At 42.9% G+C, this 27,792-nt stretch overlaps 2 protein-coding genes across 3 annotated transcripts; one reads left to right on the top strand and one right to left on the bottom strand.

The window, feature by feature from the left end:
* The first annotated feature begins 681 nt into the window (after nt 1–681).
* LOC143213524 (uncharacterized) lies at nt 682–27,538 on the top strand. 2 transcript variants are annotated; one of them, XM_076433463.1, is made up of 4 exons: nt 682–7,344; nt 7,420–11,833; nt 11,905–12,027; nt 12,114–27,538. In XM_076433463.1, the coding sequence occupies exons 2-4, from the start codon at nt 11,723–11,725 to the stop codon at nt 12,315–12,317; spliced, it is 438 nt and encodes a 145-aa protein (XP_076289578.1). In that variant the 5' UTR covers nt 682–7,344; nt 7,420–11,722; the 3' UTR covers nt 12,318–27,538. The 2 variants fall into 2 exon arrangements, with proteins under 2 accessions (XP_076289578.1, XP_076289577.1); XM_076433462.1 differs by having other exon boundaries at nt 12,111–27,538.
* On the bottom strand, nt 24,380–27,735 carry Csp4 (chemosensory protein 4). Its single transcript, XM_076433465.1, has 2 exons — nt 27,428–27,735; nt 24,380–25,652 (listed from the first exon to the last, which is right to left on the bottom strand). The coding sequence occupies exons 1-2, from the start codon at nt 27,660–27,662 to the stop codon at nt 25,456–25,458; spliced, it is 432 nt and encodes a 143-aa protein (XP_076289580.1). The 5' UTR covers nt 27,663–27,735; the 3' UTR covers nt 24,380–25,455.
* Between the last annotated feature and the right edge of the window lie 57 nt (nt 27,736–27,792).

The raw sequence follows: 27,792 nt of genomic DNA, 5'->3' as shown, positions 1-27,792 counted from the left end.
TCACTCGCTGACGTTTTCCACGTAACGGTCGCACGAACTTCCTGTTAAACACATCTCACAACACACGGTTCAGTATTCTCTCTGTTTACCGCGCGATTTCCCTCGGCTGGTCGTCATCGGTGCGACTCTTCGCAGCAGCAATTGAAATTCGCGCACGAGGCACCACACGGCTTGTTCTGCGCATGCGCGGGTACCGTGTTGCGACGATGTGTACACACAAAACAACAGTAGACACCGGGAATCGGTTTTTAGGTTAGTTCGGTGCCCACCGCGGAACAGTAAATACACGAGAGCAGACTGCTGGCTCCTCGCACGTCTTCCTCTGTCCTGCTTCTTTTAGTTTCCGACCGATACACACTCACACACACACTCTCTCTTTCTCTCTTTCGCTCGCTCTCTTTCTATTCTCCTTTCTCTTTCTATTCCGGTATCTCCCTCTCGCGGGACACCGCCGACAAACACGAGGGCGCACACGCGAGTTCGCTTGTTTTGAAATATCACGCGACAACCGGGCCCACGGTGTCGGCTGGCTATCGTTCGTTGTTTTCGCGGGAAACTGATCGCACTTTCGAACACGTGTGCTCCACCTCTGTCATAAGGCCTGCAATGTATATCCGGTCGGCACGTACGTCTGGTATTACGTCCGGGATCAATTCGATCGGCACACTACAGTGTCACTGTCACGAACGTTGTCACTCGGCTCGGCTCGATTCCCATACGAAAATTCACACCGCGCACCGAACAGCCTCTCACCACGACCGCCGAATTCGTATATGCGCGCCCGTCACAAGCATCCGGTTTACGCAAGAAGGCGTAGGCGACGTTAGAGGACGAGAGTGTTCCACGGTCCAGTGAGTGCAGCTGGAGAGCTTCGTCCGCCTCGTCTGCGAGTCTGTCTGTCGTACGTCTCGAAACGACGTCCTCCTCCTCGTCGTCCTCGTCCTCGTCGTCGTCGTCCTCGGACACCGGCGTGCACGACCGCCACTTAGAGCAGTCTAAGTCCGTACTAAGCGAAATGCGCTGCCACATTTCTTTCGTGGCCTGCCTTCTGCGCCGGCCATAGTTGACGGCCCCCCTCCAACGACGCCGCTCGCCGAGATCCGAGCTGCACAAACATTCAGGGCCGTAACCCGCCGATCCTTCCCGAACGATCCCGATCACGACAGACCCTCCGCCGATCAACCATTTTCCGTATTTTCATCGTTGCAAAGTAACACACCATCGCAAATCCCTACGAAATGAATACAGTCTACAGGAAATGTTCATTCGCTACCGGTATCAGGTATTTATAACCTCGATTTTGTATACAGATATTCAAACTGATTCCTCAGTGCTTTAACCCTTACTTTAATAACCGGTTACATATGCATATACTGGAGTACATACACTTGTTATCAATTTCGTTAATATTTTCATTGAGAAATAGTAAAGATATTGATCACGGTATGCGGTAAACTATACAGTGCAATATCACTGAATATGATAGAAAATTTTTGTTACCGTTACAACGCTCCGACGACGCGGTATTCAAACGACTCACGTATAAGTTTCTAGTAACAATGACTGCTTTTCATATTTTCATATTCCATAAAAAAATACGGTATATTTATTAGTATGTACGTTTTAAAGGTATCTAATTCGATAGTGTAACGTCTTATAAAATATAATGTATTATTAAACAATCAATTTTAAAAATCAATGTAACGATCATGTATCACAATCTGCATGATGTGCGTACGTTGTGTAACATTTACAGTTACAATTATGGTTAACAATTGCGACACAGTGTTTATAAGTACTTATCGACCAAAAAATTGTTTATACTTACATTTATAAGATGTTACTATTGCAAAGCTGAGAGAATCGCGTAAAATGATCGCGATTTCTTTGACGCGGGGCATGCTTTTTCGCGGCACAGCGGTACGGCACTGCGGGTACCGGTGACGTCGGTGCCGGCGAGAGCCGAGTTGAGCCGAGTTGAGCCGAGCCGATCGAGGCTCAGCCGTGATTGGCCGAATCAGCGTGGCGTTCTACGTTGCTAGGATACGGCGGTGTGCCATCACGGCGGGGGGAGAGAGGGGGCACGACGCAAGACCACACACGCGGTACCATTTCCCCTCAAGCAAAAACATTACCCACACACGTTCCGGAGCTACGTGACACGCACAAGGCACACAACGGCGTTTACAGATCGCCGCATCATCTCTTTCTCTCTTTCTCCCGTTCCTCGCGTCTCGGAGTCCTGCCGACGACGGTCTTTCTCTTTCTCCTCTCGTCATTGACTCCAAAGCGTCTTGAGAAGTTTTGTATACGCTCCCCGACCGTTCTAGGATTAGAATTATAAAACAAACACAACTCTTTTCTTAGATGAACCTATTGATCAAAGTGAGGACCATTGTAATCAATGTAGTTGGATAAATTTCAATTTCATTTCATTTACAAGATTGTTATCTCCATTTTGTAATCCATTTGTACCATCATCGAATAGTACGTTAATTAATGTTATTTTCCAGTCTTCAAATTTATTTAAAAGTAAAATTAGTACTTTGTACCTCAAGTTTTATATCCTACAAAACCCGTAGACTGTAATAGCATAGACTTAATAGAAAAGGTCCGAAGAACGAAGGTTGACGTGCGGATGAAAGCGAGCAGAAAACGATCGGCTCTGCCGATCTACCGAACGTAAACACGGTTGTCCCACGAGTCCACGGCGATCGAAATTGCTACCTCTCCAATAATAATCGCGACCGGAAATGCGAGAGTTTGATGCGTCGGTCGCCTGCTTCGTCCTCGTCATCGCAATACACGCTCGCGCGAATCTACATAATTGATTATACGCGTCTACTCTGCGATCGGTTACCATTTGATTGGCGGCTACACAGAACTACTCGTGGGTACCTCGTATTCAGACAGTCGGAATCAGAGCTGCGATGCCTGTTGTTCTTATGGGATTCTGGGCTGAGATCTTTATTAGACACCTTGGAGACGGGAGTCGGAGATACAATTTTTCCTGGTAGAGGTCTGCTCCACTTTTATCCGAAGAGGATGTAAAGGAAGAGCAGCTGCAGCATTGTTTTCATTGAATACCGTGCTGAAATGGTAAGAGAGTCTTTTCTGTCCCACATCATTTAGAGCAAGTAGTTACTGGACACCTGCATTGTCTAGGATTTTAACAGAGGTAGAAAAATGTGAAACAAAAGTGGCAGTCTTATTATCTCTCTTGAATACTTTGCAGAAATGGAAACACGATGCTACCAAATATCTGGACCGAGCCAGGATGAACACGTCGCTGTCCCACATCATTTGGAACAAGCAGTTCTTGGACACCTTTATTGTCTAGGATATCAGGGTAGGAGAACGCCACCATGAGTACAAAGCAATTAGGTCCCACATTTCACTCCACGATCGCATTAACCGCATGATCCAGCAGAGCTAAAGTACACCACTTAGGGTACCTGATCCTGCGAAGAGAAAGGCGCGACCGTTCTGAATACGTTCATTAAGCCACGGGGAAGAGCGTTACACCGGACAATTAACTTATTAACCTGTCTTCATAATATCTGCATAACGATGCGACTTCATTAGGCGTCGTACACCACTTCCGTGCGGCGAGGAGCACGCGTGTGCGTGCGTACGCGTACGAGCCTCTCACACGCACTCGATATTCGTGCGCACATTTATGACGTGCGGTGAGGAACAGCGTGAAAAGAAAGACAGAGAGAGACCGTGGAGAGAAGAAAGGAAAAAGACAAAGAGAGGGACCTCGGCTGAGCTGAGAGAAAGAGAGGGAGCGAGAAAGAAGAGGGGACCGGCGGAGAAAATTAAATAAGAAAGAGAGAGCGAGACAAACTGGCAGATCGAAAGAGGTAATGTGTAAATACGCGACCACCCACGGCGATACCGAGCCCCGACACCCTGTTCCATCCGAATACGAGACAATTTTCGATTCCGTCGCCGGCGCGTGTCTTTATTCTACACTCTCGTCGATTCACGTCGGGGCCCCGGCTCTCTCATTGACCACGACCGGATTGAGATAGCAACGGTAGAAGGCGAAGAAGAAGAAGAAGCGGTACCTCAGCTCCGAGAACACTGTAAAAAATTATGCGACTATAAAAATTCGAAATCGCCCCGCAAATTGCGGCCACTGATATCTCTTCCTGGCCCAAGGATCGCATAAACGGACCTCGACATTCATTGTTTGCGTAACTTAATGTCCGAGTGCCATGCAGGCGGCGGCGTCGCCAAGGAAATAAAACGGGTGGCCAGTTCCGCCTGTTGTGAAATAACCAAGTATGTGTACGCAAAATTTGCACGGACCCCGACAGTCAGTTGCATTTTATTCGCGAAGCTAACGGTCGACCGTCGAGCACCGTGAGGATAAAGCAGATTTGAAAGTAAGTTTCTGTAAGACTCTTGTGGAGGTACTTTAGAATAATCAATTGGATTGTGGTGAATTACTCTTTTGTCTCAACTCCACTGAATATTTTTGTAAACCATTTGGAAAAAAGATCGGTTCAATTATGAAGGAATTTCAAAGAATATTTCAAGGAGTATTATAAATGATTGAAATTAGCAAACTAACGTAGCACCGCAAAAATAAAAAGAAAGGACTCTGTGATCAAAACGAAGAGTTCATGATTGCTCTACAATAAACTCCATAAAAATTATATTAAGTGTCTCTAGACAAGTCTGCCAATTTTAAGAGCTCTGACAAGTAAAATAGGTTTTGGCTTTTTTATCATGCGAACTGCTGAGCGTGTCTGTTCTGTAACACGCAGAAGATTCCTTTTTGGGAAATGGTGAAAACGGATCTGGAAATGGTCACAACAAAACGACCGAGATGAAATGTCATTGCATATTGTGGTGGCAGGTTCGACGAATGCACCCAACTGTAGTTGCCGATCCGGCGATAAGGCACAGCGTGCGGAGGGACCGTTAATAATTTTTACGACACTCTTAGCTCGCCACCCAGTATTAAGCGGTCCTCCGTAGAAGACGGGCTTTGATCTTCGCCGACGCTGCATCGGCTTAATGAGTGCGAGAGCGAGATAGCCGGTGGTGAGTGCCGAGGCTGAAACAGAGCAAGCGGCTGCCCGCCACGAGACAGAGAGAGAGACCCCTGTGGATCTATTTTCCACAATATGCACCTCTGTAGCTCGGGTTGCATGGTCCCAGGCATCGCATCGGCGCTGCACTACACTGCACTGGTATCGCGGCCGCGGCCCCCAAGCCTCAATGAAGTCGGCTCGCAATTAATTAACCGCTCCCGGCCACTCGTTTCGCTGTAATTCCCGGCGAAATTTTATCTTTAATTCTTTGCCTGACTGCGCTCGTTCGATAAATTGCAATCGAAAGGTTTACATTTCACACGATTTTTAATCTATTCGAAATAATTACACGCTGGATTTTATTAGCGATTTTATTATGATTAAAACTTACAAGAGCATCCGCATTTTATTCAAATTAGTAGGAGAAATAACACAGTTTTTACGTAACCAATGTTTCTTGTGTAATTCGCGCACATTACTCTTATCTTGTATGAAGAGCTGCAGCTTGAAACTAGAAATCTAAGAAAGTAAGTATTGAATTTAAACTGTTCGACTTTTTAATTGATTCTCTTGAATCGAACTTTTCGCATTGATTCTTTTGGAATGTTTCTTTTAGATTGATTCTTCTAAGAACACTAAAAAAAGAAGAATGACTATGGCTAACAGGAACAGAAGTTGAAGGACTAAAGAAGAATTTCCTGTAGCAAAACTAGATCCGAGAGAACACAAAGTTAGAATTCAGAAAATAAGAAAATCAACATCACATGGGAAGAAAGCAGAGAACCACGTGAAGAAAGTCAGAGAAAAACAAGAGGGTTAGAGAGAAAGAGAGAGAAGAGGGTATCTAGCAGAAAAAGCGAATGAAAAAGCGACTGTGGAGGATAGTTTCTAGCGAGGAAATGGGCGAGGTAACGAGCTGGGTGGTGGACAAAGGAGGACAGAAGAGAATCGAAGGTCCATGAAGGAACGAGGATCTGATGAGAAGGGGAGAATGGAGAGAATGGGCCAAGGGGAAGGAGAGAGAAGTCGACTACTTCCTTACGCAAGACGACTCGGTGCGCCACGTTCGTTCACTGCGTCGGCCGTGCGTTCAACGGTGCGTGCACATGAGAGACGCAAGAGAGATGCTATCGGCCACCGAGACGGCTCTAGACTTCTTCGGACCACCCACCGGCAAAATAATAAACACGGAATGCGGCATACACGTCCGTCCGTCCGTCCGTTCGTCCGACCGTCCGTCCATGCGTCCGTTCGTTTGTTTCTATTTCGCAGATACCATCAAAAAGTAAGGTTCCCCGTCGATACCGCAGCTGGCTATCACCGATTACCGGCCTACCAGTTGCTATCTGTACTCGCAACAACCGGACAAATTCAACGCCGAGCGCTATTAAACCCGAAGATACCGCGACTGACTGCCGTTTAATGGCCTATGTATTTATTAGACGGGTGGGCGGATTATGGCGAAACTTCTATTAAGATCGTACCCACGGCTATCCACGCGTTATCTTCTAAGCTATACGACTTCTGTTTACCGTGCCCATAAAACGACATAGTCGTGCGGTATCTCACTGTCGACGATTGCACGCAATTACGCTCTAAAAGCTCTCTTTTCACTCCTCTGCCGATAGCAATAGAGCACTGTTCTGCTGATGATAGCGAACGCAATTTAAATTGAACTTGGTGGACGGTAATATTCTTTTATGGCACTTTTGGCCGGGGAAGATGAAATAAATGACAGTATAAATTAGCGGTAACACGTTGCCTACCGGGGACCCAGCAACCTTGTTTACACTGTATTTACGGACGAATCCGGACTCTATTATTACAGGCAGAAATTGATTCAGATTATTATCGTTAGACTGCGGATCCTCATGCAAAATCAAAATTGCCTATATCGATCGCAAGAAACAGGTACCAAGTAGAAGGTTCTCTTTTTTTTAATAATCTCGGTAAGCTGAAAATACTGTACTGACGTTCCCAAATTCTTTAATGTCTTTAACTATCTTAAATTGAAAGTCAAAGCGAAAGAATTAAGCCATTACGTTCACACCAATTACACCTACTGATCTACTACGTCCGTGATTGTCTTGAATCAGATACTGAATTACAATTGAAATGTAAGAATGGATATCTGCCGGAAGGACGAGCGAACCAGTCCTGTATGAACCCGAATCCGCGCACTGTCGTTATCGTATATGAACCCGGTTTCCGGCCGTTCAATTTTCCATCTCGCAACATTGTCGGACAACATCGTTAAGCCCAGCCCAGAGATGACTAATGTCGGCGATCGCAGTAGGTACGAGAACATCGTGCTGAAGAGAGGATCGTCCTTTACCATTGTAACGAGGTGAATCGTTATTCTTCCCCGCAGATATGCCCACGTCGACGGCAAGAAAGGGGAAAAGAGATAGACGAAGAGGAGGAGGTAGAAGAGAGGAAGAAGAAGATCGTAACCGACGGCTATCTGCATCTATGGCTGGCTACTGGTGCTTTTGCCGATGGATTATCTACGATACCTTCACATTGTTTCCAGCACGGCGCCGAAAGGCCGCGGGAGAGACATCGACTTCCGGTCTTCAGACGACCCACCACGAATTCCGGCCGAGGAATTGTTATTATCTTCGTTGACTCGGCGGATTCTTTGAGCCAACCATTCTGGCGCTGCTTCCATTCCCTTCGACGATCTGACGAGATGTTCCGACTGTGACAAGTTTGTTACCGATACCTATGTGCTCGGAAATGATCCAATATGGCGACGGATTCGGGATTGATTGGTAATTATGAAAGTATTTATAGAACATCTAATTGCTTTTACTTCGCCGAATCAGCTGATTTACTTTCAATTATATTCTCAGAATGTATGTATATGTATATTAGTTTTTCAATCACATTATCTCTTTTGTCCCGACAGTCGCATTCATACATAGAATAAATGAATTTGTAGACAGGTAAAAATTATTAATGAACACGTACGAAAGGGTTCATTTGTATTCCCGAGATCGTGGATAGTAAATTAAAGGATCGAAAAGATCAACGAGAAATAGCCAAGTGTTGACGGCAAGAAAAATGGAGGGAGTTAGGAGAGAAAGCGTGTTCTGCCATCAGAAAAGGAATAAAAATACCAGAAACGAATAAGAATAACCGAGAGCGGCTTCCCGGTCGCGGAACATCTTTTTTTAGAAACTTATTTCAGTAATTACATAGTATATCATGTATAATGTGATGGGATATTAATTACCGTCTCCATTATTTCGAGGAGGCGTTTCAATACAAGTTGAAATATTGAGAATAATATATTTAAATTCATTCGTTCGGAACGTAAGAAAGAGAGCATTAAGTTGACAGCTAATGACGCTCAGTTGTCCCAAAATGTTGCCTCTTTGAGACGCACGAACAAATTTGTCTACTAAAAGCGATTTGGTGGGATTAAGAATGCAGACAGGTAAGAAAGAGAACGAGAGAGAGAGAGAGAGGGGAACAGGAACGGAACGAGAGACAGAGAAGTAGAGCAACACCCAAGGGAAAGGCAAAATGTAAAGGTGAATAGGAGAAGGAGAACGAGGGAGAAGGATGTCCGACTTACTAATTGCAACGACGTTGGTGGTCCGTAGACACTCCGCGGGACATGACGAAAAGCGATATGGTCAGAGTGCGAACCGACCAAGGCCACCGGATCTCATCCTCGTGGTCACTGCCAATCGGAATCGTAAATTCACGTTGGACTACTCGTTAGTCTTTTTTACTATCCTCGTACTAACTTCAATCAATTAACGCATTCATCGCTGAACACTCAAACACTCGAGCACTTCATTTTATACTGGATCTACGAACCTCCAGAATGAACTATGTTACATCAGTTTATTTAATATAAATGATGTAATACATTCTCTCTCGATAAATCAAGAAATGTTACACCTGCAATTATGACGGGTCTTGTAATTTCAGAGATCAACATTCTGATACTGGATTTGTGTTGTAGAATTTATTTTAAATTCTTTCAACATATCCTTATGTTCGTAAAAGACTGGATTGGGTCTCTCAGTTTTGGAATTGCTTTTTATAGAGGATTAAATACACTGAAAAAGAGCCATTAATTAACTTAGAATATACACGGAACATTTTACAGTCGTTCACAGAGCAATAAATCACAGATTTTCGTACCTACACGAAAAAGATAACATTTTCGAAGAATTATATTTATGCTTCGCTGTTTAATAGTGCTACATCCAAGATCGTTACCCGGTTCCTTAATTTCCATTTTCACGCCGAAATGGCTCCATTACGGAGTTCGAATCCTCACCAAGATCCCCGGTACAGTTCACTGGCCTTTTCGGACGTGTAAAGCTTTTATTAACGAGATACTTATCGTAGCATGAAAATTCTTATCAGGTCGAATCTTGAAGGCTACACGGGACAACTTGACGAGGGTGTAACAGATAATCCGAGGTTCACGCTATTTCGTTTCACTATGTATACGCTTGTGATCTTCCAGCGTTCATTTTTCTTTGCTATTTCGCATAGTGGGCGGAGCTCTTTCTACGGGCGCCCTGTAATATTTGAAAAATGAAACGGGACCGGCATCTCGTGAAAAATGAAAATTTCCACGTCTGGTACCTTGACGAATTAATTCGCTTCATTTTTCTGTCCTCTCATAGCCTCGTTACTACATCTTTGTGTAAAATAAAAGTATTCTGCATCGATTATGACAAGCAGTAGTCGAACAAAAATTGATTGCATTTCTTAATCAATTAAATGCATTGAAAACAATGTTTTTCGATTCACTCAGCCAATTTCTTCATGAATGTACAAAATATGCAGAGCAAAAATGTAGAACAGTAAAAACATTTAAAGAATTTCCATATATAGTATTCTATTATTTTCAATCGATTAAAATGATTACGAAAATCGTAATAAACTATTACTTTATTCTTTTCAATTTTGCTAGTCTCGATGAAACTCGTTTTTCACACATGTGTCGCAACAAAAACGAATGTGCAGAGAAATGCTGATTTAGGCCAGAAATTGAGACGAAAACGAACGTGGCAGCGTGTGGCGTAGCACGTTTAACGAAAACAATGAGAATTCGACACCGTGTGCACACGGTTCAAAGCTCTCGGATCACTCGTGCCAAACGCGAGCTTGAAACGCAATTTCGAAGCGGAATGGTTTCAGAGTTTTTTTTTGGAAAAGGCCGGGTTTCGGCTTTGACTTCCGATTTCTCGCGCGGCGGGGTGTCATTCATCGGTCCAATTCCAAAGTGTATTTGGAAAAAGGGAAACTCTGTGGCGTTAAGCGGCGTTTCTAATTTCCGCTGGGAAGAATTATTGCCAAACTGGGAACCGGCTCGGGTCCCATTGAACCCGAGAAAGCTGTCTCGCTACCGGGTTCGACGTCTATATAAATGAGAAAAGAATTAAAATATATATCTGCCTAACTTTGTTTGAATTAGCATTACTCGGTTTTATGTGTTGCGCGGCGTCGGTGTTCGTGGGGAAAGGGAAGCACGCGTATCTATGGGTTCATGTGTCTGTTGCGGGTGAGCTCGATGGTGGTCCCGAGACGTGATACCCGCGAGAGAGACTTTCTTCGTTTCTTTTTGTACCCATTATTTTTCTTTGATTTAACGGCAACCGAGGCAAACCGTGCTCGCATGCACTGCTCGTTATAATTCAGTATTATAGAATGCAAATAGATCTGCGTGACTAGCGGACAGTAATTATTAGGAACCCATGTAAACTCGATCGTGATCTAAAGACACGCTACGCCATCTTTTTCAGTTGGTTGGCTCACGTTGATTTTGTTCGCTTGTAATCGAAGAGGGATCTGTACTTATTATAATTTATAACATTATGGTGTTTTGTAACAACCGGCGATTGCTAAGTTACATGTAGAAAAATGGTTGTGTTCCACAGGATACTATCTTTATCGTTTTAACACTTGAGGGGATGGAGCATCCTGACTAGTATAGATACGCGAATCTTTTTTCTACACTATTTTTGTACACTTTAGGGTAGTCACCTCCCTTTACTTTTTTTTGGATCAGCAAATTATTTGCTTGCTATTTTAACTTAAGGTAAAGGCCAAGAAAAAATGTCTCGGCAGACGATCCAACATCAAAGAACAATGTACAATAAAAATAAGTGAGTACAGGAGCATTTGTTCGTGAATTCGCGTTTCCGCTGATTGCAAACAATCATGCGTGCCGCGGCAGCGCTGCTTATAAATTACCGGCTAAGCGGCCCCGGCCATTGTTCATAAACTTCTTGCGGGAATAGAGATTCGACTGTGGCTGTCCATAAATTGGCGATCCTGGCGCCATAAAAACAACAGTGCCCCATTGGCAGATTCAGCCGCGTCGAATTTCCGATGCCGGGGCGTTCTTGAGAGCGGCATACGAAACGTGCACGGTCCATTATGAACTGCCCCCATAAAATAAGCCGCACAATCGCGCGCGCCCGAGCAAAACCAAGACCAGTTTAGCCGAAGTTATCGGAGCAAAGGCCGAGACATTGTTTCCACGCATCCGCGGAGAACGTTTTCCGTTCGCGACGTCACTTTCTTTCAAGGGAGACACACACAAAGACAGAAAGAGATACAGAAGAGCGCGTTCTGCGGTCTGGAGGGTGGCCATCGTCGAGGATATAAAAACACAATGAAGAAAAAGCGAAAGAGCCATGAAGAGGGAGAGGAAATGGTGTGGCAGTTCTCTGGGACAGCATCGTCCCCGTGGCCCTCCTCCTGCGAGAAGAGCCAGTCTTCTCTCCTCGACCCTCGAAATCCAGAAAGTCAGTAAATTTTCGTGCGCGCACTACCTGTTCAACCAGCATGTATGCGCTTGTACGCTCTGTTTGCGTAGGACGGGGACCACCCAGGTCGACTGACGCCTCTGCCGTATCCTCAACGTGGAATTGACTTAGCGGAATCCGGGGCGAGGGAAGGCTGCCCAGGCGAAAATCAGAAAGAAACAGAGATAGAGCAGGTTTGTACGCGAGCAACCCAACGAACGCCTTTAACCCAGACCCGGTCCGGCACGTTATTTTTCATCTCATTGTCCGTCGACAGCAGCACGGCTCCCCACGCAGGACGAACCCGGAGTCAATGAGCAGCGCCGGCGTCTTATTCGATCCCGAACATCCCTACGAAGAAGTCACCACCCGCGATTTGACAGAGAATGGAACGATGGGATCAGTGTTGCGAACTGATTTGGGGGAAAACTGGACTATGCGGTGCCTAGGTTTGATGTCTTCATACCAGAGAAATCTTGGGTAGGCGTCTTTTCAGTCTGAATCCTAGCGTCGAGGTAAGATCTCGAAGAATTTCATGAAGTTACGGAGGGTGAGTGTTGCGAACGAATCTGTGGACTACATTCAACCTAATCCTGATGTCTTTGTATAAGCTCAATCTTACATGGCTCTATCTTGACCCTGAATCCTAACTTCAATGTAAGATTTTGAAGAACGCTGCACGAAATTAAAGCAGTTTGATTAATAAAATCGAATTCTTGCCAATGTCGATTCAGAAACAGAAATAATCGGACAAATTCAATGATTGTATTAAAGATATTCCCATTTAAATATTTGTGTTGCTCCAACAGTATTTAATTATCCACAATTTTAAAAGCATTACTGAACTATAAAAAACAGTGAATAGAATAAAAGAATTTAAAGATATGATCGTATCATTCTGAAATGATCAAAATTGCTACAGAAGGATGGAAATTTCTGCGTGAAAGACGCACAATCAACTTGTAACCATGACAGGTTAATTGACTCATCAGTCGATATTGAAGCGAAACCGATCCTCGCGACCCAATTTCGTTGGCATTTTCTCTTCCGGCAGAAATTTTCTCCGTTCTTCTGCGTGCATTCAAATTCCCCGGTGCAACTCTTTACGGCCTCGTTAAAAAACGCTTACATCGTCATCAAGAGTGTATCCAGGTGAGGAACAAAAACCGGAAAAAAAGGCGACGAGCCAACAGCGCCAAAGGAAAAGAAAGAGAGGAAGAAAGAAAGAGAAAAGAACGCGGACGAAATTCTTGGTTCACCCTCGGCGAGGAGTCGGTCGTATTGGTGGCCCTTGAAGGAGAGAAAGCAACTTATTTCCCGCGCATAAATACCGCAAAGTTGTCGTTGTAAAGTTGACACGGAACATACTTGTTACGTTCCTGGCTGGTCGGTGGGCCACCGGGTGGAAGTTCTCCGCTTCGGTGCTAAGTAAAATGATATATTGCGGTTAAACGCGCCTCCTCCAGCCGTGTGGCTGTATCACCGGCAATACGTATACGTTACACGTGGCTGTGCTTAATATCGAGGCGGTGTTAGTGAGTGGCCACCCACGGTGGTCTTGCTGGACCACCCAACGAGCCGCGCTATTATAAGGGGCCGTCTCTACTTCGCACTTTACCTCGATCCGATACTTCGTTGCTCCCCTTTCACCCCTTGCGACGCTCGCCAACTGATCCGCAATGCGAAACCGACCGGACCGATACTATTTTTCAACGAATCAACCGTCATAGAACTCCTAGAACCCCGGCGAAAGCCAATACAGAGGACATTCAACGAATTTGAACCGCCGCTTGTAAGGGGACCCTTCTAATTAGTGGGCCCTTATACAAAATAGAAATTGTTTGCTTCTATTTTGCAAGAAACTTTCAATGGTAACTCTGGCTAATATTTTTCAATGTTCAATTAATTTTTCCCTTTCGTAGAACTGTTGTTATTAATTGATAGGATTCATATAATGCCAGTGTCCGACATTAATTATTACCTGGCGGTAGGTGAACCTTTCTACTGTCTCAAATTGCAGCTATGTACTCATTTTTATCGTAAACGAATAAAATACACAATCTCACGTTCTATGAACTTATGACAAGGACAAGTTCGAACAATTTAAAGCAGTAGACCATTTTCATTTTTCCATAACACTCCGCAAACTACTTATGGCTCTGCGAGGTTTTTCTTGCCAGTTTATCGTCAGGATAGTTGGCGTTCGGTGTTTGACACGATTGTTCCGACGATAGTTTCGGCAGGTGTCCACGGTCCTGCAAAAATGAGGAGGTGCGAGGAACGGCGACGATCGATTGACTACACACAGTGTAATTATCGGCCGGCCATTAATAAACGTTGCACTGCTATCGCTTATTCGCTACAACCATCGACACTTTCTTTCGTTCGGCATCGGCGCGAGCGAGACACGACCTTGTGGGTTTTGTAGAGTCTACTGGGTGTTTGAAAGATAGTTACATGCACCTTTGACGTCTGATTTCCTTCTCGAAACACGATTTCCTTTTCTCACCTGGCAACTTTGTGTTGCGTGGTACCTGCTGATTGATTTCGTACGCTCCCAACAACTTTAACCATGTATTTATAGAATCGTAAATGAAAAATCACGATCATTGGACACAGCTGTATGTTGCTCAGTGTAATTTATAATTTTTAAGAATTTAGCAGAGAATATTTTCTTTAGGAACTCTGTTAATCCCCATACTCTGAACCTCTGTGTAAAATCTCAGTCATTTAATATTAATTTGTTCTTTTTACTAGATGTAATGCAACTAATGACTGTCTACAACGAATGAATTTTTATTTCCATTCATGTCTCACGGCCATAAATTAATCAACAGATAAACGAATCTCTGCGAGACCATTTCCACGGTTCGTACGCGATGAATTTCGCGGAAGAAAATCAGGATACGCTGAAGTATCGTAAAGGCACACCCAGTATACGAGCCGCGACTCTTGCCAGCGTGTGCGTGCACAAATCGTGCGTGCCAACTTCCGCGGTGTACCGCCTGGGTGGTCCATAATCGAGGTATACGAGGATTAGATACCTCGATAAGACGTACACGCATTTATACGCACACCTTGTTCGCATACATACATCCACACCTATACGTATACCGTGTGTACACGTTGGCGAGGCTGAAGTCGTTCGCTTCGGCCTGATAGAAATACAGTACATACTAACGATGAATTGTGAGCCGGTCCGTGGGACGCGCGTGGAGAAATTATATAATTGACATTTTATCTGATCCGACCGATCAACCACCCCGCGCGGACGTTCTGTCGCTTTTGCCAAGAATCATTCGTTACATAATTTCATCCTGCAAACCGTGAAATTAGCGGGAATGCGAATTTTAGCGAGAAACTGGGAAAATGATTAATATTGTTCCGAGAGAATCTATCTATTCGTCATCGTTCTATTCAGTTTAGGATGTTTTCTGACATGGTTCCATTTTTCTTCTTTTTAGTAAGTGTAGAGTTAAAGTTTTTTGAAGGCACATAAAAATGTAAAATAAATGCACTGTCAAACTTGTTTAATACAGACGTTTCATTAGACATTGAAGAAGACGGTCTAGTATATTATTAAGAACATCGTTTTAGTGTACAGAATTGAACACCCCGCCCACCGAAGAAACCATGTCCTGCAGACGTACAATCGAATTAAGCAAATCTCGCCCGGTGCCCATGTCCGCGAATTGCAAATCTTTGCAAACAATCGAAAGGAACAACTTCCGAGCGGCGCGGCGGTCGACTCGGGTGGTCCACATTTAACACGTGGAGACACGGAACGAACAGACCTTGTTCCTTTTGCGAAATTTTGCGAAACACGCTTGCAAGCCCGAGAAAATGTGGCCCGGCTATCGCGGGCACCGTGATAACACGACGGACAAGGCCCGAATCGAGAATCGAACAATCTCGTCCGTTATATAAGTCGATCTACCTGTCGAAACCGACCGTACCCCCTTTTTATTTATCTGTCTTATCTCTTGCAAAGAATATCGAATCGGCGCGTAGAAACGATCGAATTAGGCAAATTTTCTGCGACAAGGGACACACGCTGATCCGCCAACTTTCGCGGTTACAATTAACCCTTGTTGTGCGGTGAGTTATGGCTGTGGAAATTATTCTGTTCGATACAATCGAGACTGCTCACAACTGTTAGGAATATGGTACGTTCACTGGGTGAACATTCTAACATGTTATTCTTTATCTTTACACCTACATTCATTTTTACAGAGCATTATAATTATAATTCTCCTAACCTGAAGCAACCAGCACGGACTAGACCGTGGATCCCCGAGTCGCGTTCACGCACCTCGTCTTCCGACGAAAAAGAAATGAAAATGCCATGGTAGCAGCAAAGGGTGCCGGGGTATTTACGGTCACGATCGTTGCAACAACGTGGCCGATGCCCAAAAAATCGCATAACACGGGGTTACAAAACCAGCAACCAGGCATTCGTGATCGGGGCTCGTATCTCGCGGGCCGTTTGCGTTACAATGCCATTATCGTCGATAAAAGTCTGTCACTCGAGAGTACGAATTAATTTCAATCACAGACGGGCCCGATGCGAAACTGGCTGGTCCGTTGCAACATGTTATAAACCCGAAAGCAACAAGATTCGCCGCAAACGATTCCGCCGTGTATCAGTTTCTTCTCGTTCGTTCTCTTCTCTTCTCTGCGTTCCTTCTCTGTTCTGTTGTCTCTCTTTCTCTCTCTTTCTTTCTTTCTTTCTCTCTTGGGAGGATTTTTTCATTGCAGGATCTTTTCTTCGTCTCGTTTTGTTTTCGTTCCGTCTTGCCACCGCCCTTTCTGCATTATAATTTTAAATGTACGTCGCGTATACGCGTATACACTCGTGCACGTCGCCCGGTACACGCTTCAGGGAGGTTTGAGGCGTGCCACGACAGTCGGCCGGGGTCCCGTCTTCTACTAAATGCTCCAATTATTAATTTACCTCGCTCACAATGTTCGCCGTGTAAGCAAAGACGAGTGCAACGTGTTATTCCGGCCGACGAGCGTAATCACGTTCGCCGGCACGCAAACCCGCGTAACGTTCCTCGCCGGCATTAAGACCGCTCGGCCCGAGGAAGAGTGAGCTCTCCTCTGCTGCCTTGCCCTCGGGCCGACCGGACCGTGAGGATGATGCCGCCGACTTCCTCCGCAAGAAGAGGACTCCTCCTGATACCGGATGTCCCCCGGAAAATAAACCTGAAAGCCGGCCTCGATCGAATTTCTTGCTTGTCAATTATACGCTCGCGAGACGCTTTGTTTGCTACGTGGACCTCCTAGAAAGAGGTGACCACGGTAATGTCTCGATGTATGTTCCAACTTCGGGTCTTGCGTGTCACTTCTACCATGCACGCACAGCATTCCTTAGTATCTTCACGCTACAAAGTAGAAACGGATAGCGAGTGAACGAATTCTTGAATGTAACGTTGAACAAACAACGAGATAATATTATATCTCTATAGTGATAAAACTGTCGTTGTCTTAATGAAATTTTCTTTCTTTCACATAATGCATTCGTTGAAAAGTTTATTAAGAAATTAGATAACTTAATTGATAAGACGATTTTTCAACCTGGCACCACAATGAGTATAAAGAGTCGAGTAACACGATTGAAATTTTTGGGGTTTGCGAGACTTCACCTCACCAATTGAAGGTTAAGTAGGCACTTCAGGCTGCCTGTGAGACAGCTCTCGATTTTGATTCATCATTTCAATCTCGATTGCAGTTAATTATCATAAAATAACTAAAAGAAATGATTGTACAAGGAGAATGGTGAATATAACATTACTGAAAGCACAAAGCTAACGAAATACAGAACACGAAGTCTGCAGAATGTATCGCTGTAGTATAGAGAAATTAAGATTATGTATGGAGGTATAAAGTATCATTTACCATCATGAAGTCGACTATATTTTAAACGATCATTATTTTAGATCGGCGTTTATATGCAAAAACGACTGATAGAGCGAGGGGTGATTCATCGCCGTCACTTTTGTTTCGTATTCGTGTAGCCAGTCCCCGGTAGAGAGGCTACTCATTAAACTTTATTAAGTGTTTTTCCGGGACAATTTTATTCAATTATGTGGAGAACACACGACACGGTAATTAACTTATCTCATTTCTAGAACCGGTGCACCTGGGGTTTTCACAAATTGTCGTAAATCACGGACTTCCTTTCAATCCTGTTCTCCCTTCGAAAAGGATCAAAGCCAGAGAGCGAATACAAGATTTCTCGTTGCTCTCCGGTGTTTTTTCGAGTTGCGAGTAGACGTTCCGGGATCGCCTCGAGGGATCGACCATAAACCCCGCCATAAAATCCCGAAGGAATTTTATGAAAGCGTTCTCGTTAGACCGCGGCTGTGTTCTGGGCGTTTTCCGAATACATAGTGGTGATCACTGCTGTTGAAATCGTTTCGAGCTTCCTGTCGCAGAACTAACTTCTTTGTAACTTCTTCTATCTATCTCTTTCTCTCTTTCGATTCTCTGTACAGCAACATCTACAACTTTATTTTGTTCGCGTTTATGGCGTAACTGGTTTGCCAACGGCACATCGAACAGTTCAATTTTTCCAAACGAATCACCGAACCACTTTTACATTTTGCGAACCTCTAAGCCGAGAAAATCGGCGCTCGATTGATCTAGTACAATTCCGAGTCATTTGTTACGGTAAAATATTTTTTGTGGTTGTTTAAAACACTACAATATTTTCTTTATCTATTTCCCCTCTTCATTTCATTAGTTTAGATTGCATTTACCTCTCCGTTGATCTAATTACATAATATCTATGCGAATATTCGAACATGGAAGGGGTGCATTTTATATATTTTTAAATTATATGACTTATGGGTTTGAAAAAATTGAGTTTACAGATACGTTCAGATCTGAAAGATACTGTCTATGGATAACTTGAAACCACAAGATTACGAATTGGATGCTTACGGTGTTTTGCCTTTACAGGTTTAACGGCTCTCGCCCCTTAAACAATTTATATACTTACAATTTTACGGTTCCTCATAAACCTCGAATCAACGAAGTGTACCTTTATATGGTTTTATACAACTACCAAAGTAACAAACTCGTATAACGTAGTCCCAATTAAAAGGTTATAAAAGGTGGTCGTGAACAGCATGAAAAATTTTTTCATCATCCGAGAGCTTGAATTGTTAAATTGTTGATAAACTCTCAATCCTGTTAGTTCTGGAAGCAATCCAGACAACTCAGACCACAATGTAATCTTCTGAACCTCAATTAATTTTGTTGATTGGTAAATTAATGTATAAGATTTAGATCTGACCAATTAAAAGCCCGATCCTTCGATCTGTAAGCAACGAACCGTAACACGAGCTAGCTCCACTATTACTAACGATGCAGCAAAAGAGACGCGCATTAGTATCAACGTGCCTTACGATCTGTGACGAAGCTAATAGCTCGAATGCTTAGAAACCTAGCAAGAATAATTCGAAAAGAACACAGTTCACGAAGCTTCGAATCTCCGACAAACAAATGTGTGAAATCGCTCAACAAGAGAAATGGAGGAACCCTGTCGCAGAGTATCTACTAATAGCTAGCAGTCCATCCTCGCGCACCGTGGTAGTCGCTGCCACATCTTCGGCGAATGGCAAAGTATCGACACATCCGGCGCAGTGTCCCGCAATTCATCTTCATGGTCCGCGAGGGCCGAGGCCCATTTCATAGTAAATTTGTCAGCGGGTCGATCATTAAACGAATTCGCCCGGGTCGGTCCCATTAGCGGCCGAGAATCGGGGCGCTGACATTGACTCGGTCGCCCCTGGACCGCTCTGTCTACCGTGTTGGTGGTGGTTCCTCACGCACCGTGCACAACACACCGGGGTCTACACAACAACCGTTCCCCGTTCGTTCGTTCGGGTTGCACCCTGAAATAAGGTAGCCCCGACGACGACGAACGGAGGAGCCGACGTGGGTGGTCCGAGAGAGATTTGCCTTCCGCTAAATATCGCCTTTGCGCCCTCGACGTGGGTGGCCTTCTCTCTGGACTGCTCTCTGTGCCGAGGGGAATCGTCCATCCTTCTTGGTGTGGCTGGTGTTCGCCCTCCTTCGTCCTCCGTCCAGGAGCTGTTGTCTCCTGTCCTCTTTCTGCCGGCTCTGATTTCTCTATGCCCGGAAACTTGCTAAACTTATTACTTTAGACCAAACGAGAACGTTGCTCTAGAACACTGCACATTCACCACGTAGTCCGTAAAACATACTGTCCAGTGAATAAGCATAATTCGCTTCAGGTATGTCCACAGTTATCCGGTAAAAAAGAAGGTGACACAGTGTTGGTAACTAATAGAGAGATACTAAAGTTCCTCGAGGATTCAAAATTTCTGGCTAAAAGATATTAGCGATATTAGTTCACCTTCGTGTTTCCACCCGTTCCGCAGAAGATCTCGATCTACCTATCTCTCTCTTTCTCTCCGTTCTCCCGGACCCCTGCTCCACGATGAATGGGTGTTATTATAGGTAAAGGTAATGAAAGATATGGTTACGCTGTAATAAATAGTATGCGGAATCCGAGGCCCCGCCACGGGATGCTTTGAAACGTTACCGCGTTGCGAGCACTAACCGTGGACCGAGACGGTAATGATCGGTGTTTGGAGCCATTCCTTTCGCTTTATTGGCCCGGCGAGGTGAACCGTTCCAGGGCAGATTTAACGTTTCACGGGAAAATTAAGGGCGACCGTGAGGGGACCGCCTTAGATACGTTTAGAGCGAGGACGCTACGATTATTACGGGGTGGCTAGTTTCTCGAGGCATTGCGAATTCATTTGATACTTTCGGGCAACATCGATGGACTACTTTGGATTCGCTTGTTTAGTAACAATTTGGTGCATCAGACTGTCCTCATAGAGTATGATAGGAGTTAGGGGGTCAGAAAGGTTCGCGGGCTCCGTAGCCGCCGCCTGCAGGGTGAAAAATACTTGTGCGCCCGAGCGTGCCACGTACTCGATTGGTCTCGACCGAGAAGGCATCGATCTCGCCATTGATCGATCGATCCGGAGGTCTCGGATAAGATGCTGTCGTCGTCCTGGTCTCGTCCTGCTCGTCGTCCAGCACGGGGTAGACCACACGCGTTGTGTCGCCTCTCTTTCCTCCTCCCTCTGCCTCGCCTCTCTTCTTTCTACTCTCTCTTGCTCTTTCCCTCTGGTCCTCTTACTCCCACCTGTCCCTCGGCCTCTTTGGCCCTCTCGTTTGCTCGCTAGCCCACTCTCACTCGGCTGCCCTCTCATCCTTTTTGCTTTCTTTCCTCCCTTTCTCTCGGTCCAGCTACCACGACCTATCATGAATCCTTTTCCCTTGCTTCAACGACCCTGTCGCTGGCAAACGAGGAGGAGGTGGAAAGTAAAAGGGTGAACGAAAACCAGTCCCCGAAGGGGAGGATGAATAAAATCTCGAATGTTATTGCCCCTTCTTCACCCGCGAACGAGCACCTTTTTTTCTCGCTTCTAGATCGCCCCACCCCCTCTTATGAGTAGACCGCGAATTTTATGCGTTTATGACAGAAACGAGTAGGCGATATTTAAAAACAGTGAACAGCGGGGACTCGGGAGGATTATGGCAGATTTTTAATACGGCCCAGTTAAAAAATATGGACCATGAAACCCTCTTTAAAAACGCTATAAGCTCCGATGACACTCGAGAAAAACGCAAGATTAACTGTTCATCCCCGGTTAAAAAGGTTAAAAGAGTTTAAGACCATACTAGACGATTTTTCTCTTGCCTGAGGATCTGCACTTAATTTAATGAATTATGCGTTTGCATTGACTTTTGCCAGCCACGTGAAAAAAACGGCCCGCGTTCCTCCGCGCTGCATTACTTACTCGGTCTACACCTCCTCTCGTTTGTTCTTCCGCACGCTCCACCCCCGCTCTTGTTCAGCGTCCTTTTTCTTCTCGTTTTTACCGAGATCCACGATCGAGAAGTGGCAAGTGTTTCGACCAACATTCCTCCGCGTAGAGCCGTTCGAGGGTGCTAATTGATTCCGCAAACCGCGTGCTCGAACGTTCTCCAACCCTTGTCGCTTGACCCTGATTGTACGATAAGGGATCATGTTCTTTCACGTATATTGTTATTCTAATTCACGAATAACAGGACGCTCGAGGAATCTCTAACTTCTCACGAGCCATTATAGTTTCTCTGTGTGCAGCACTTTTTCAATAATAAAAAGAAAATTATTCTTTTGATTTTACTTTGTCATCCACGGTGTACTGATGATTTTGCCACCGGAGAAACGTGACCAGCAATTTTTCTGATCGACGGAGGTGAAAAATGCGTCGGTGCCGATCGGATTAACATCGTCGAAAAATCGCGTAAGAGCGGAGGCAGTCTGCAACGGCGCATAATACCGCGGGAGACAGCCGGTCGGCCACCTAATGCTAATGCAACTACCATTAGCAAGTAGTGAATCGAATGTAAAGTCGGACGTAAGGTGGGACCACACAGGTCGAGCGCGGAGGGTTATACGGGGCCAGCAGATGCAGTGCCCCATAAACAGCGGGGCGGGACCACCCAACGCGCTTGTTCCTTCGTTTCGTTCCTTCGTCTGTTTCCTTAATAACCACGATAGCCTGTGTTCCCCGTTAGGGGGGACGAATGTATCCAGCCCGAATCCTGCGTAATACTTATAAGCGTGAGCGTGTACACAACCCGGTAACCGAGACGATCGCGTACGCACCCGTTCGACACGCGACTGATTATGATTAATTCAATTATGATCACTAACTGCGGATGTTTATGCAACTTGCAATTTTTGTGGACGAATTTCAAGAAAGTGAAATCTAATAACATCTTATTTTCAGTGGTACTAGCCTCCGCAGGTCTGGAACAAATAAAAATCGTATTAAATTCTGTCAAATTTTATACTCCAGCGTATTTTTAAAATTTTCAGAAGCCAGAAATGTATAAGGATCCACAGTCTAGTGGTCATAATTATAGGCTCTTGAAACCGTAAGCAATAGTTGAAAAGAAAGAATAGCAAACGTATCAATTGTTATTAGTACACATGGTTTGTGAACCACGAAACATTGTATTTTTATTACATAGATTTCTATCAAAATTTCTGTTTCACGTATGTCTAACATAAAGAATCTTTCAATTAAAAATATAAATATTCTCTTCCAGTTGAATTTTATGAAAAGATCTGAGAAAATAGAAGACCTAATGATAGTTGTTAATACATAATATTGTTGAATATTGTCCATCGTGTTCAGCTCGGATAATATCCTGTGTGAGCCGGTCAGCATCATAAAGTGACGCCATGCGCCGCTTTATGGGGTTCGCGTGTTACCAAGCGGTTTCATTGAATTAGAGTACCGATACCGGTCTCCCCTTGTTGCACTCTCGAGCAGGGTTCGTCTCTGTATACTTATAACTAATAAATAGACTGCACAACCTCTTAAATTAACATTTTTAAGACTTGCTCTTTTATTTCAGAAAAACTACAATTACCGAGAAACTGGTTCTGTCTGTTAAAAATTCATCAGTTCTATCCGAACCATTTCTAATTGTAAGACCGAATTTCTTTCTTTTTTATAATGTCATATTAATCTGCTAAACTTGATGAAGCTGGAAAGAAAATAATGAAAAATCTGATTATTCCCTTAACATTTTTAAATTGCTGAAAAACTTAAAGATCTACGAAAAATCGGATAAAATCACAACCTAGCACGAAACTTGTATGTGTATATAAATTACGAAAGATCGACTGAAGGCATAAATTCGTACAGAAGCAGTAAATAAATTACGAAAGATCGAACGTGAGCATAAATTATCATAAAAATTCTATCTCATAGATCTCTGGTGGAACGCGTAGGCCAGAAGCCATGGAAAAAAAATTTTCATAGGTTTTAAGATAAGGCGATGATGATTTTGTGTGTGAGTATACTCGCCGGTTGGACGTTACGTATTAATCACAGACAGGGAGGATCTATGTGTGGGAAAATTCGAAACGGACTACCTGTCTTCAGCCGGGCCACGTGTGCACTTTCTCACAGGCCACTTCGTAAAACTCCGCGTCAGATTGACTTTCGAGAAGAGATAATGACAGTCGGAGCTACTTTAATAGAGTAACGATGCCTGTCCTTCAGCTATCGGATTCGGCGACGGCGTTTTCGGCCACGTTTTACATTCCGAAGCTACCGGATATCTCGGCTTTATCATCGTCAAATGGGACTGAAAGCATAAAACGGATAACACCGATCAAACGGAGTAGAGTTTTGCATATTAATACCATTAATAGATTATTTCCGCTCCTGGAACGGTAGCCTGATCGTGAAAACAAATTGGCTGCCACATTGGATATCGTTGACCAACAGCACGTTTTTTCCTTTACTATTTATGAAGCTTTTATGATATGTACAAAAATGTAAACTACAAGAAAGCATACATCTAAATTAATGAAAATTAGCAGTATTGTTGTTTTATTTGGTCCACAGAATATGTTCTAGTTGGTCAAAAAATTTATTCTCGCGCGTATCCTGATTTTTATAAAATCAATTATACATATAGAAGTTTGCATAAATAATGTCTATAATATAAATATAAATTTTTTGGAACTAATTCATTGAAAAACGTTCTTCTTTAAACGTTTTAAAATAAATACGTAAAATCTGCAGTTCAATAAGATTCTCTACAGTAATTTCATCTTAATTAGAGAGAAAATTTGGAACATCATTGGATACAGAATGCTTGATTATTGTTTTCAAAGTATTTTACTCAATAAACATATTAAAACCACATTCAATGTGCTAATTGAGCGTAATTTAAATGCGACACGGTAAATAAAGGGAATTGCTAGTCGACCGTAATTAAATTCCTTTGTTCCTCTTCTTGTTCATCTATTTAGTTTCCGACTTTCGCCCATTCATCTCGTGAGAGGATATTGAGACCATCTTTGACTGAGAATATTGCGTTGTCCCGAATCTTCGTTAATATATTCTCGCGAGAAACTTAATCGTCTTATTTCAGTTCCTTTGCTGATATATGGTCCTTTTCTCGGAACGCTGACGTGAAAATTACTTTTTTTCTCGTACGAGTTTCGGAGCATCTCTCGTTTACTCTTTTTGGTTTTCGAATAACAGACAAGTCTTTCTGACGTGCTCGGTTCTTCTGACAGGCACCGCAGCATTCTTATATAATTTATGGAATAACTATCATTATTCAGAAAATATATTTTCTTCAAATGCAAAACAGAACATGTGTCTATGAATAACTAAAAAAAGAATATATTCAGTTTGCATCCAGTAATGAAAGGAATAATTTTTTTATTTTTATGAAGGGTTGATCATGTTTTTTTAGCAAATTTTTAGCAAATACTGCAACAATTTGGAAATATTATTGCGAAGCGTAATCTATTGACAACGAAAGGTAGCTGCATTAGCGTTATCGGTAAGGAAGAATGTGCAACGCGAATCGAAAATGCACTGACTGCAACCCAGTGCGTAGTGTGCATAATCAATTGGAAATAAATTAATGGGAGTATTTTTACTTCGTTAAGCTTTATTCATCAGGGAACATTTTTCATATATGTATTTATTTAGACGATTATATGCTTGTTCAACGTAAGACAAATCACAATGGATTTTTAAAGCGAATTAATCTATCGCTTTTTCTTTAGCTTGAGACGCGAGATAACGTTGTCTATAGGCTCCAGTCGGATCATACTTCGCTTCGAGAAGACTCCAATCTTCGGATCTGTGATCAATTAAATAATGCGACACCTTGTCTGCGACTTCCTTCTGTTTCTCGCTGCAAGCTGAACAGTCGTGTTCCAGACCGTCTGGCAAGTTCTCTGCAATTTTTATTCAAACATCAGCTATTATTCGAAACGCTTCTTAAATTTAACTAAAAGTATCAGGCAGAATTTTGAATAAAATATTCCAAAATAATTGTACAAACATTCTAATATAGCATAAATATAGTATATAATAAATATACTATAAAGTATAACACAGTATAAATATGTATAAGATAGAGAGAAAAAAATTAAGTCAACAAAAAACGAAATAATTGAAGGAATTTAGTGGTTGCAACGTGGACGAAGAAGTCTACATTATTTGTACAATTTTTTTATTACGTTGCATCTTCACCATGCATTGAAATCTCCAAAGTCAAAATCTACATTGTATTAAGTGTAAAATCAACAGTAAAAATTTCCTCATTAATTAATTTTCAAAGTCCTCCTACATTTTATTAAGTGTAAAATCAACAGTAAAAATTTCCTTATTAATTAATTTTCAAAGTCGTCCTACATTTTATTAAGTGTAAAATCAACAGTAAAAATTTCCTTATTAATTAATTTTCAAAGTCGTCCTACATTTTATTAAGTGTAAAATCAACAGTAAAAATTTCCTCGTTAATTAATTTTCAAAGCCAGCTTGTGCACACCAATGGAAGGAGTGTTAAAAAATTGTGAATAAATGTAATTTATAGTATAAGTATGTGTGTGTAGAATATTTTTCCCCATACAAATCTCACAATTTACAGCCAGAGTACACTCAGGAGGGTATAATATCGGTAATTAAGTAATTTGTACTATCATTGCAAGGCTAAGAAGGCTAGATTCGAAAACTGCCATAACTTGTAACAAGTACCAACACGCAATCGTCAAAGTGAAATACAGTGTATAGGTAATTGCCACAATAACTACATTTCCGAACCGAATACCCTTCGGGCGCATCACGCACTAAAGAAAGACATTCTCCTCTCAAGTAATTATATCACGCAGCAATTTTTTCCAGATGGCAAAGGACGCGTAACTGATTTAATGCGCGACCTTGTCCTCCGGGAATAGTAACGACGCTCATAAAATTGCGGTCGACCGTAAAACGACGGCGTCCCGCGTAAGAACAGCTGTGGAATATGCATACAAGTGCATAATACTCGCGCGATCACACACGTATGCGTTTTATACTGGGCCATTAACAAGCGGCTTGAATTTTCCGAGGACCGGCAAATGAAGCTGAGCAACGTCACTCGTTGTGCTTTATTCATTCTATAAATTGATATCGAAGACAACTTTATACTGATCAAACGTTTCGTATTCTTTCAATGTTATCATTAACATTCATTTATATCATTTTAATCGATTACACACGTTGAACAGATCCAAAATAATTTTAGAAAAATTTTGCAATTGACATTTTAGCTATAAGAGATTTAAACATCTGTTAGATTGATTTTTCTCGTAAATAAAAATCTAGAAGCTAAGTATCTTGCTAGTCTATGTTTAAAAAAAGATTAAGTAACTTTCGGATTGTTCATTTTCTTTAAAAAAAATATTCTATTTATGTTCTATGTGTCAGGAGAAAAAGATTGTATTATACTTACATATTTCATAAAAAAATGTTTATTATTTGTGACTGATGCATGCACAGTAAAATAATTGTGGATTTAATAAAAAAAGTCACGATGTATTGAAGATCCAAATCATTTTTAATAAAGTTGCTCGTTTAAAATCAATGTAATATAGTTCATCAATGTAACATAAATTCTGGTTGTTCCTTTTTGAACCAGATTTTGTGTACAACATATTCAAAGTGTAATTTACAGTTCATTTTTACTCACTTTTTAGTTCAGACGCATCAGGAGTGCAAGAACCACGGTCCAGCAGACAGTTGACGTATCCATTCAGAAGTCTCTCACTGCTAAGAACCGAATCGATATCGACATCGTCGTATTTCGTAGTATACTTGTCCTCAGCCTCGGAAAGCAGAAGACAAACCGCGAATACAAGAACGGTCAAGATGTTCTTCATTTTTCTTGAAGAGATTCGAACCTCGTTTCTTCTCTCACTGATCATCCAACTCGTTAGTGTGCACGTTTTATATACTTCGAGCAGGGCTCGTTTGTTGCACGAGATCACGGCAAATTGCTGATACTATACGGAGAAAATTGTGGCTGATGCATGATTTGATGGAAAAAATGAGTAC

The sequence above is a fragment of the Lasioglossum baleicum genome, chromosome 11 (genome assembly GCF_051020765.1).
Source record: "Lasioglossum baleicum chromosome 11, iyLasBale1, whole genome shotgun sequence".
NCBI classification, from domain to species: domain Eukaryota; kingdom Metazoa; phylum Arthropoda; class Insecta; order Hymenoptera; family Halictidae; genus Lasioglossum; species Lasioglossum baleicum.
Note: the sequence above shows the minus strand (reverse complement) of the source record. Positions and strands in the feature narration are given on the sequence as shown.

Excerpts from the sequence above, each read along its gene's own strand:
- Csp4 (XM_076433465.1), bottom strand. The coding sequence starts at position 27,662 with ATGATCAGTGAGAGAAGAAACGAGGTTCGAATCTCTTCAAGAAAAATG. Across the intron at positions 25,653-27,427 it reads TGATGCGTCTGAACTAAAAA|AGAACTTGCCAGACGGTCTG; the intron begins GTGAGTAAAAAT and ends TAAAAATTGCAG.
- LOC143213524 (XM_076433462.1), top strand. The coding sequence starts at position 11,723 with ATGAAGAGGGAGAGGAAATGGTGTGGCAGTTCTCTGGGACAGCATCGT. Across the intron at positions 11,834-11,904 it reads CGACCCTCGAAATCCAGAAA|GACGGGGACCACCCAGGTCG; the intron begins GTCAGTAAATTT and ends CTGTTTGCGTAG. Across the intron at positions 12,028-12,110 it reads AAGAAACAGAGATAGAGCAG|CAGCACGGCTCCCCACGCAG; the intron begins GTTTGTACGCGA and ends GTCCGTCGACAG.